At 25.3% G+C, this 12,896-nt stretch overlaps 1 protein-coding gene across 1 annotated transcript; it reads right to left on the bottom strand.

The window, feature by feature from the left end:
* Positions 1-254: 254 nt before the first annotated feature.
* LOC129615040 (zinc finger protein 182-like) lies at positions 255-6,011 on the bottom strand. Its single transcript, XM_055530090.1, has one exon. The coding sequence runs from the start codon at positions 5,779-5,781 to the stop codon at positions 2,512-2,514; it is 3,270 nt and encodes a 1,089-aa protein (XP_055386065.1). The 5' UTR covers positions 5,782-6,011; the 3' UTR covers positions 255-2,511.
* Between the last annotated feature and the right edge of the window lie 6,885 nt (positions 6,012-12,896).

The raw sequence follows: 12,896 nt of genomic DNA, 5'->3' as shown, positions 1-12,896 counted from the left end.
AATTTTTTTATATATTTTTTTTTATTTTATTTCTAGTTTTATTTCTATATAGATATTACATATTATGTATGTATGCTTGAATTTTGTTTAGTTTTGTTTAATTGTTACTTATAATAATATTTTTTTTAATATTCCATTTTTATTACAAATCATTTTTAATTAAATAAATATTTTGAATATTTATTGCAGGAAAATGAAACTAATAACATCTTTGCTACACACGAATACAAGAGAAAACATACATAAAATATTAAATATACATTAATGTTGGTTTATTGTGTATTCCAAAATTGGTTAATATGGAAAATAAAACGAAAAGAGCTTGTTTTATAAATTTAATAAAAAAATTAGACTTTTATAATAAGAAAGTTTTACACAATTAAAAAACGATAAAAAATTGGCAAATATTTTTAAAGAGTTATTAATTTTATAACTTAATTTTAAATAAATTTTATTACATTTAATTTGTATTTGTACCTTAAGCAAATCTGAACCCATGGGTTTATATTTTTATTCCTAAAGCCAAACAAAAAATTATAGTGTAGTCTTTTAGATTTTAAAAAATTTTATAATTTGGTTTTTGGCTTTTTGCCACAATTTTCCGTTTTGTTTATTTCACTTCGGTTTACAAAAAAAAAAACTTTACAATTTCTTCTTTATGTGCAATTGCACAAACTCTCAAACGCAAATATTATGCCGGGTTATTTGTTATGTGTATTATTATGTTAGATAACATCACTGGGTTAAGTAAACGGTAAATATAAGAATTTGTACTCTAAATTTATTTATTACAAAGTTTTAAAAAGTATTAATTAATTTTTTATAATGAAGTAAATTCAAATAGCGCATTCGAATTTCTTGCAAAAGAAATTCGATATCTTGAATTATTACTTTTAGACATAGTTTTAACTTTCGATTAACACCCACATAAGTTCATAATTTAAACTTAAGTAAGTATTTTTGTTTATTTTATATTATAAGATCTGATATTTTTTATTTTGTCTTATTAATTTCCATCTAATCACAAATTATTATATTTGTTTGTTTTCTGTAAGGTTTCTATTTTAATAATAAAATTTTAGTTTTATTTCCTTACTAATTCTGCGTTTTAAATAATAACAGAGAAAATAATTTAAGTTGAATTAGGAATACAAAAAAAAACTCGATTTCTTTAAAAAAATTTCAAAATTTCGAATACGAATCATAAAAAACAAATTATATACTACAAATATTTTTTAAACTACTCTCGTAAGCATCTTATACATTAAGTTTTTGTAACAGACATATACGAAATATAACTACAATTTTGTCTTGTATTGCACTTTTAACGACTATTTGTTTTAAAATATGTTTCCGGAATACAAATTTTAAATTACAGCATATATATTTTTTAATTTACACAGTCACATATGGTTCATATTATTCATATATGTAGGTATTATTTCCTTGAAGAAAATATGTCCCATATTTTCCCTATTAATTAATAATGTATAAAATATGGTACAAATAATACATGTGGTTAATGTAAATTTTAAACATTAATATTTTTGAAGAATACTATAAAACTAAAAGTAATCAAATAAGTTCTTTTAAGGTCATTATTGAAAGACTATTTGTTTTTTTTTTATTTGAAACATTTATCTCAATAATTCTTAGATTAAATGAAATTATCTAAAAAACTATAAAACTCAGCATATTCAATTAGAAAAATATTATCCATTCTATGCAATTATATAACTTCAAAAAAAGCGTGCATATTTATAAATAATATATACATATGTAAATTAACCAAATGGATTTTACATAATATACAAGTAGAAGATTCGCCATTATTTTGGATAAAAGAAATATGTATTTTACTATTAATAATTGGCGTTTCAAAACACTGGTAAAAACTTTTACTTAAATTACTTTACTTGGAAGTTTTGTAGTTTAAAATTTGAGTTTGTATTTTCATAATTTTTGAGTGAGAAAAAATCAGGAACATAATCGTGGATAATTTTTTCCATAAAAACCAATTGAATCACAATCAAGACTACTTTTTTGAGCTCAGCTCCATTTGCAGAGATAAACAAAGAGACATAAATTATTAATAAATATTTATCTCCGGTTTTTAATCTCTTAATATGTGTAAATAACTAACTTCATATATAAGTATGTATATAAAAGTGTAAATATAAAACTAAACAAGAATACAGTGATGACGTATAATACCTTAAAAATAAGTTTTTTTGTCCACAAATATTTAAAATTTTACAATATAAAAACATGCTTACCATGACAAACATAATACTTAGAAATGCATTCATTGGTTTCCAAAATTAATAATATATATGCATACAAATATAATTAACATATTATATGTTTATACTAAACTTAAAAATTTGAATACAATTATTAATATATGTGATAAAGTCAATTTTCTAATCGATTATCTTCTTTCTTTTTTGTCGCAGTATTTAGAAGTACCAAAATTTTTTATTGCTTGATTTTAAAAATTAAAGTTTTGTTTTAATAACCAACTGGATTTTGTTCATTGGAAGCAATATGGTGTATTTGTTGCAATTGATTTCGATTTGAATTATCTGCATTTGTTTGAATTATTCCAATAGATTGTTGTTGATCATTTGCATTTTCTTGATTTTGAGGTGGTTGAAGGTGACGTTGTTGATTTTGTTGAATATGAGGAATTTGTTGATGATTTTGATGTATATGAGGTAATGGTTGTTGCTGTTGTTTAGAATGCTGATGAACCTGAGGTGGAGGATGCTGCTGATGTTGTTGTGATGATTGTTGCAAATGTGTTGATTGTTGTTGCTGCTGTTGCTGTGTTGTTTCTTGCTGCAAACGTTCTGGTTGTCCAGTATGTGAAGGCGGTGCTGCGACTGCCGTATCCATTGGAATAACTTGCTGATTATTTGCATTGGAACTACCACTATTATTTTGTGTATTTGAAGTTATTTGCTGAATTGTATGCATGGTATGCGAATTTATGAGACTATTCACTGGTAATATATTTGTTTTATTTAAGGTCGGAATTCTTTCATTAAGATACTGTGGTTTAGTTGTTGTTGTTGAGGTTGTCGTTGTTGTATTTACCATATTTTCAGTTTTTATAGTCGTAACAATACCGGTTGGGGTCAATATAGCATTCGGATGATTTATTTTCATATGACGTTTTAAGTTGCCCTTCTCAACAAAACTTTTTGAGCATAAGGTACATTTATGGGGTTTCTCACCAGAATGTGATCGCATATGTGACACTAAGTGGCCCTTACATATAAAGTCCTTTGGACATTTGTCACATTTGAAAGGACGCTCCTGATCCTGACCTTTAGTATGACTTCTCTGATGAAATAATAAATTTCCTTTTAGAGGAAAAGATTTCCCGCATGTTTCACAAGCATATGGGCGATCTCCAGTATGGCATCGTGACATGTGATTTATTAAATGCTCTTTTCTTGTAAACGGTTTATTACAAACATTACAACAATGAGGATTATCACTTGAATGTTGTCTCATATGATTATTCAGATGTTCTTTACGGGTAAAAGTTTTTTGACAGTACTCACATTTATGCGGCGAATCACCAGTATGTAATCTCACATGATTAGTTAAATGTTCTTTTCTTGTAAAGGTTTTCTTGCAATACGTACATTTATGTGGAGATTCCCCTGTATGTTGACGAACATGATTTGTCAAATGTTCTTTTCTAGTAAAAGTTTTTGTACAATATGTACATTTATGCGGTGATTCACCTGTATGCTGCCTGATATGATTAACCATATGATCTTTGCGCGTAAAAGCCTTTGTACAATAAGTACATTTGAAAGGAGTTTCACCAGTATGTTGTCGAACATGATTCACTAAATGTTCTTTACGAGTAAAAGTCTTCATACAATACGTGCATCGATGGGGAGATTCACCAGTATGTTGTCGAACATGATTTAACAAATGTTCTTTTCGAGTAAAAGTTTTTTGACAAAAATCACAGCGATGAGGTGTTTCACCCGTATGCCACAAAATGTGGTTAGTAAAATGTTCTTTACGGGAAAAAGCTTTTTTACATATCTCGCAACGAAAAGGAGTCTCGTTAGTATGAGATCTCATATGATTTGCCAAATGTTCTTTCCTAGTATACTTCTTCCCACAAAGCTCACACTGATGCGGAGTCTCTCCAGTGTGCCACATGCAATGATTCACATAATGTTCTTTTCTTGTGAAGAATTTCTTACAAATATCGCAACGATGTGGTGTCTCACCAGTATGCTTTCTTACGTGATTCACCATATGTTCCTTCCTTGTGAAACTTTTAGCACAATACTGACATCTGAATGGAGTTTCGCCAGTGTGACTTCGGAAGTGATTATCCAAATGCTCTTTGCGGGCGAAAGTTTTTTGACAAATTGTACATGCGAAAGGTTTATCTGTAGAATGTCTTTTCATATGGCGTTCAAGACTAGGTGCATTCGCAAAAACATGAAAACAAACATTACAAGTAAACATCGGACAATTAGCATGAATTTTTCCATGTTGTGTCAAATCCTGGGACGTTTGGAATCCTTGACCACAAACTTGACAGTTAAATGGTTTGCGTTCGTTGTGATATCGCCGGTGGACTATCAATTGATAACGAAATTGAAACATTTTACCGCAAATATCACACGTATGTGTGGTTCCGTTAGCATTTCCTTCCAAACCTACAAAATTGGTTGTATTTTGGCCTGAAATTTGATTTTCCATTTTAGGCATTATTAATTCATTGGGGTTGGTTGTGTTAACATTAGAAACTGACGTTGTGGGAATTGAGAGAACTTGTTGAATATTTTGATTATTATTTTCAGAAGCATTTCCTTGGTGATGGCTAGTTGACAATTGAGGCGTTGGATGAGATATTACATCACCATGAATCTTACCAAACACCTCGTGATATGACAAAAATTGACTTAAATCTTCTATATTTACTTTGTACATTTCAACGCCTAGTGGTTGTTTTCCTATTTCATGTTCTGGTGGTTGCACTTTAATTAACTGACCCTCCGAATTTCTGGCTTCAATTAAATGTTGAACATTAGCTTTGCTATCAATATTTAAAGCTTGAGGTCGGGTATCGATACCCGTAGTTACCGGTTTAATATTCGTATACATTTTTTCTTGCTTTATAGAATCTATAATAGAATTTGGTATATGCCTTTCAATGGACAGATTCTGTTGTTCATTATTATGATTTATATTATGCGCAGATCTGATGTCTCCAATTTTACTTCCTCCATTGTTTGATTCAACTGATTTTTCAACTGACGCGTGTTCCATTATGACAACTTCCGGATTAATTTGAACAGGATGATGATGAAGTTGTTGTGAAGAGTTGTTTGCTGTAATTATTGTCCCATTTGCTAATTGATGAGAATTGTTTGAGGTATGCATTATGGAATTTGTTAGCTGCATTGGATTTGTGCCATTGTTTATTGAAGAAACTGGAGTATGACGCACATCTTCTTGTTTTATCATATCGGATTTTATAACGCTACTAGATTTTGAAGAGTGCGTTGAAGATATAGGAGGTGGTAAAGTAGAAACTGTTGTAGTAACTGGAGAAGAACCATAATTATTTTGGCTTGAATTAGATCCTGACACCAAATTTGTAACGACCCAGTATTTTCCTAATTCATTTGTTTGATTTTCATGGCGGTTTGTTAATTGATGTGGTGGTGAATGTCTTTGTAATTGTTGTCGCGTTTCTAAACTTGTGCCAGCTTCAGTAGAATGCTCAGAATTCATTCTTATTTATATAAACAGATATAGATCAGCTATAGTATATATAGCTAGCGTACAAATTTCACTTAAACTTATTTAGTTATACTGTATTCAACTTATTATTTACTTTAAACCAAATATTTTTATTTTATCTCGTTAAAATATTTAAAACTACAAGAAATATTGTAGAAAATTTTATATTTATCACTGGATTTTTTGTCTAACATTATAAAATTTTAATTTTTTGTCTGCCATTTTATTTATCAAAAACTTCCAATCAATACATAAAAAATACATGAAGTTGACACATTAAAAACGTCATTTACAAAATATTCACAATAATTTGTAGTTAAATTCAACCATAAAACAAAAAAATCTTTCAAAAACTCAACGCATTTCCATTTAGAATTTAAAATATTACGACATTTTTTAAAATAATACGATTTGTATGAAACTGCAGTGACAATCAGTGTTTGTTACTTTACTGCAATAAATAGTTCGTTTTAGTTTGCACCTCTAGGAAAGTTTAAGAATGTTAATTTGGTGAGCTTTTTATTTATTTTTGTACTGACAATATTCGCCTTGTTTGTCACATCATTTACTATTTATTTAAGGTGGTGCACTGATTTTAAAGAACCCTCGCTTATTTTTTTAATTCTTTATACCTAAATAGCAAATCAGAATCGAACACGCCACGCGGATTTCTCGCCGCATCGAGAAGTTGATAAGTTTCTTTGGTGTGCTGTTAACCGCAAAAAGAAGATAAGTGTACACGTCATAAAAAGTATCAAATTTTTCGACAGCTAATACCCACATAAAAATTCTAAGCCCCACAAAACAAAAATTAATAAAAAAAGAATTTTTCATTCTGTTGTTTCATAAAACTAAGATTAATTATTACTCAATGCAGATGATAAGTTTTTTTACATAATTTTTTTTTTAATATTGAACAAATTTTGACAAAATATAAAATTTTTGGGCAAAAGCAAATATTTTAAGGGTTTTTATTAATACGTTGTCATCTATTGAACCCGAAAGCGTCAAAATAGATTTTTTATTCATTCAGAATTTTTCCAACGTTGTATTCTGCCTTTTTTATTCGAGTTAGAATATTTCGAATTCATGCCTTTTATCCTATGTATCCATCTTGTAACGTAAATTTTTTGTTTTTGTTTATATGCAAATAACCAAAACATGTTCCACTGCATTCTACCTTCAATATTTTTTGGTGATATCACGCCAGCTGTCAGTACTACCAACCTAAAAATATTTTGATCGCTTCTACAGACACGACTGCCAGAAAGCAATATTGGGAACGCTACCTAATAGTTTTATCACGTCAGAGATGCAAACTTTTTAAATTCCAAATTGAAACTTCTAACAGAAATATTAAAAATATTTTTTTTGCATAATTATTTTTTAATATTAAAAAAATTTATTTTGGCAGAAATAAGTAAGAAATACTGAATTGAAATATTTTTTGGTTAGATGTCGCTACGTATGTCGAAATCAAATTTTTCAGAAATTGAAAATTAAAAAGGGACTTTTTTCTTTCTTAAATAAAGCAAAGATAAAAACAATAAAAAAAAAGTTGAAATTTTAATATTTAGAGGATTTTAAAAAATATGTACATATGTATGTAAATAATTTTAAAAATTATGTTGAAGGATTTGTTACTAATGATGTTGATTATTTTGTCTTTCATTTATTTCCATTTCATTTTTTTTTAGGACCCTTCAAAAATTTTTAAAATAAGTGCTTATTTATAACCTATATGCATAAGTACTTGAGAATTTCTATCTGTCTGTTAAATTAAAAAGATTGTCTGTTAATATTAAAAAGAAATGTCTGATGGAATTAAGCGTTACCTATTGTCCATTCATTTAATTTAATTAGCTACTTTTAATAAAAAATCTTTTCGATTTGTAATTATGTAATTTATTTTGTCCATAAAATACAAATATCTATGTGTGAGTGTCTACACACACTATGACTAAATGTATACATATTCACGCAGTCAGTACCAAAGTATATCTACTAACAAGGTAGTTCGACTCTCCGTTTACATCACACTAATGCAATCACTCACCAATTTTTGTATACAAAAAATTCCCTTAGTTAAAAGAGTTAAGCAGTATACCTTCTTATTTTCATTTTTATACACATAAGAATTTTTGGGAGAGAGAAAGAGTACGCAATAGATGTCAACCTGTTTTTTTATAATGTAATTTTGAAAGGCGACACTTTATTATTTGTTCCTATATAAAGTATAGGGAAAAATATTAAGAATTTTAAAAGCGACACAATAATTTCTGTAATTCATTCCAGTACAAGGTGGCAAAAAATGTGTATTCATATTATAAAAGCGAAGCGGAAAAAAAGTGTTTAAAAAGAATTATTATAATTTATATGAAAAATAATAAAAATAAATTTTAGAAAGACGTATAATATTAAAAAAATTTTAAGTAGTTGTGAAAAAAAAATTTTTTTTATAATAATGGGTAAACATTATTTGAAGTGTTTGGGATGAAAAAAAGCCGACACGAAAATTTCATTTGTTGCCAAAAGATGTGAAGAGGTAAATATGTACTTTTGAAAATATTTTAAATTTTTAGTGTTAAGCATTTGTAATTAATAATTATATTAATAAATAAAATAAATAAATTATTTTTTCAATCTTAATAAATTTAAAACATATTTCCTATGAATCGGCAATGATTATATTTCATAAAGTGACCAGTATGCATACACCTTTTTTTCTTTATAAATTACTTTATTTCTATGATACTGTGAATCTACTGTACCAGGTACATGCATGTGTACATTCATACATGAAATTTCAAACTCTTTTGCTTTCATACATTCGAATTTATCTAAATTTTATAAAATGAAAAATAAATTTTGTTATTATCAAAATAAAAATAACAAAATTTTTACCTAATTTAATTTTATTTTATTTTAGTTCAATGTTTTTGATACACTCGTTTGTTTACAATATTTTGTTTCTTTCTTGCCTACACAACACTTATTACCATCTATTTCTAAACAAAAATGGAATATTTTAAAAATTTGGAAGCAAGATGCAAATGAAAACTAACGGAATGGAACGAGTCGAATTACTTATTAGTAGATATACTTTGGTCAGTACTTTTAATAATAAAAAAAAAACATAGTGCCCTTTTGGAAAAAAATGATGAAGGTCAAATCACATGAACTGAATTAAATGATTTCAAGATTTTAAAAATTTTTAAATTTTTGTAAAAATTTTGAATAATATAATTATGTATGTATTTATTATAAGTATGTGGTCTGTGGTGATATGTATTTCAAACAAAAATATTTTTATTTGTGTTATTATTTTTCATAAATATAAGCAGGGAAATTTTTAAGGAAATTCCTATTTTTCAGTTTTTAAAAAGAATATTGGTTTACGTCAGAAATTATAATATTAATATTTGGTTTTTGTACCTACTTGAACATTTTCATATACATATTTTGTAATATTCAGTATTTTTTTTAAAAAACTGAAAGGAAGAAATTTCCCATCAAAAAAACTGAAAAGTAGAAAAATAAAATGTTCACTTTTTTTTGTATGAATTTCAAATAAAAGAGTCTCTGATTTTATTTAAATTATAAGTCATATGTATAAATACATACATACATGCAACCAATAACAAATTATTATTTTTATGCTATTTTTATTATTTTTATGCAAACTTGAAATATTTTTGATGCATTCAAACAAAATTTTTCACAATGCTTTAGAAACAAAATTCTATTTTCGCAGATTTCAAAGTTTTTATTTGCCGAAGATATTTTGTATTAATTTTAAATTAGCACTAATTATTTCAAATACCCAATAATTTTTTTTTTTAATATAAAGTTTTCGGTAAAGTTTTGTATTAAAGGAAAATATGGTTAGAATTTGTTAAATTTACCCAATGAAAATTTTTCAATTTAAATTTTATTTTAAATTTTTTTTATCGGAATTTAACTCGGTACTCCTTTTAAATGGGAATGAGGAAGGTCTGAGAATCGATTGAATTTCTGTAAATTTTAGGAAATATATTTCTAATAAAATTTATTTTGAATGAAAACTTCCCTGTAAGTAATAGTTTTGACAAATAAAGAAATAAAACTCAAAAATTTATTTTTATGAAAATCTTTTTGGGTACTTTTAGATGTAAATGATTTAAAACAGAGAAGGATGATGAAATTTTTTGTTCCTTCATATAAACTACATTTTTTTAAAAACCATAAAAGGAAAATGAGAATTCCTAATTCTAAGAGGTGGCCTCATATTATTCGGGGCAGTGGTTTTAAATAATAAGTTTATTTTTTAATATGCCGAAATGAAGTTTATGTGAATTATCAACGAATTGTTAAAATTATAATTTTTTTTATAAAAGCACGAATGTGATTCAAAATTATAACCATAGAAAAAAATTTATATTTAAACTCTCAATTTTGATTTTTCTTTTTTTTTATTTAGTTTTGCTTTATATTTTCTTTCAGTCTGAAACTTATTTTTTTCTTTTTTCTCTATTGAAATATTAACAATGTTTACTGTTTAAATGTTAATTTCTTGATTTTAGTAATTATTTGTACATTTTTATATTAATATTAAATACAAGTTTTCATAAACGAATTGTTTTTGTATTTTTTTTATATATTATGTTTTTAACATTTTCAAAATTATATTCAATTTTTGTTGTATAATAGTCTATAAATAGCTTATAAAGTTTGTTCTTATTGAAAACGAAACTAAAACCTTAATATCAAATACACATTTTATATAAACTTCAAAATTCATTTTATCTAGTAGTTACTCGCATTCTTTTTTTTTTAAGTATTTTCATGTTTTTCTTTTTAATTACATTTATCAAATTGCTATTATCAATTAAATTTCGATTTTATTAGATTTGCTTTTTTAAAAATACTGAGACTTTCAAATATTAATTTTATAATTTATCCAATAAACTATTTAATATGCTAGGTATGTATGTATGTAACAAAAACTGAAAATAAGTATTACAATTTTTCTTATGTAAAAAGCCTAATCAGAAATGTCAATCGCGAATTTTTACCTTTGCAATCGAAAATAAAATATTTCACATAACGGTTAACGAACTTTTTACAAATTAACCAATTTGACATTTCTTATTATGCTATTTGTTATAGATTAAAACTGTACACTTACAACGATTTTAGCTGAATTATTTCAACTTTATTCTCTGGCTTACTTTCTATTATTAAATAACAATTTTATATAACTATGTAATTACAAAAAATTAAAATTTTGACATCAGAATTTTCCTTAAATTTATTTATTATCGGTATTATTAAATCTTTTTATAAAATATTAAATTATACAGTATTTTTTAATTCTTTCATATTTTTATTTTAACATGATATTTTGTCCTTTCTCAGATATTTCAAAATTATTTATTAAACTTTTATTTAAAATGATAAAACAAATTTAAGGTTTGTGTTACTATATATTTACTTAATATGTACATAATATTAATAAAAGGGCATTTTCAATTTAGTTTCCCTTTTATTTCAACCGGCATCTTTCAAGCCTAATTTATTAGGACTGTTTTGAAATTTTCGCATTACAAAATTTAAAATACATTACATATTTAATATTTTTTGTGTATAAGTTACTACTGAGTATTAATCATACATAATTATGTACATAAATATTTATTTTTTGTGTAGTGTTTTTTTAGGAATATAAAATAAAAGTATAAAATGTTCAATTAAATTTTGTTCATCTATTTTTATAATTAATTAAATAATCATAAATTAAAAATTGTCAAAAATTTAAAATATAAATACAAATAAAATAATTTTTATCATTTACATACAAATTATACTTACATAATTTAATAAATACATTTTTTAATGTATTAAAATTTCAACAATAAATTTATAAAGTTTTTAATAAATACAATTACATTAAAAATTTTTTTTAAAAAGTAATTTCCACAAATAAATCTAATAAAAATTTAAATTAAGTTATAGTGATTGATTACAATAATAAGATTAATTAGATAAGAATTAATGTAGGTATTTGTTTAGAATTCGATATAATTTTGCTATTGAGTCATATTTTTAACATAACTCTGGAAAGCATGGAACTGAGTTTAATCGTGAAAGAAAAACAAATAATGCCACAATTTTATTTAAAACTTTGTTTTTTTTTTTTTTAATTAATTTCATTTATTTGAAAATATCCTTATTTAAAATTTAATCATTCTGAACAACAAAGTGCATGTTTCAAATAATTGATTGTATTTGATACAAAACCATGCTTCAAATAATTGATTGATTTGATTTAAATTTGTTGAAAAATTCAACAAATTCAATTGATGAACAAGAAATTATCAAAAAATTCATGAATTTTAAAAATTTAAGCTCTTGAATAAGAGCATCTGCCAAAATGCAGATCTGACATCAATTCGATTTACTCACCAATACAATTTCAATTGCTGAACAAGTTAAATTGACGTCAGATTTGCATTTTGATGAACACCCTAGTTTTCTAACTTTTTTTTGCAATTTAAAATTTAAAAACAAAAAAAAAATAATAAATCAAAAATAAAAAAAATATATGAAAAATTAAAAACCTTTTAGAAATTCTTTTTGCAGGAAGTAATATTTTAATTTGTCTTGATGGTTTAAGTAAAAAGTTAAGCTTCCATTCATCATTAGACGACTTTTTCTTAAAAAAGTTCGACAAATTCTAATTCTCAAAAAAAAAAAAAAAACAAAAATTTTTTCTTTTTGAGTATTAAAAAGAAACCTAAATATTTTCTGTAGTTCCCTCTAATCCACTCCCCTCAAGTGTTAAGTTTAATTTCTTTTCTTCTTTTTAACTTATAATTACATTCAAACGAAATGCGAAGGACAGAAATATGTATATGTATATGGGTGCATATTTATTTAAAATAAAAGTTCTCGCTGCATTTTTGATTTTAAATTTATTTTTATTTATTACATTAAATATTCGATAAAGCGATTAAAATTATGTAAGAATAATTGCACGAAAGTATCATAATTAACGTACACAAGAAAATCATATCATTGCATAAATTTCACGACTAATTACACAAAAAAAATTTTAATTTTCACAA

Source organism: Condylostylus longicornis, unplaced genomic scaffold, assembly GCF_029603195.1.
Source record: "Condylostylus longicornis isolate FDR11 unplaced genomic scaffold, ASM2960319v2 ptg000135l, whole genome shotgun sequence".
Lineage (NCBI taxonomy): Eukaryota > Metazoa > Arthropoda > Insecta > Diptera > Dolichopodidae > Condylostylus > Condylostylus longicornis.
Note: the sequence above shows the minus strand (reverse complement) of the source record. Positions and strands in the feature narration are given on the sequence as shown.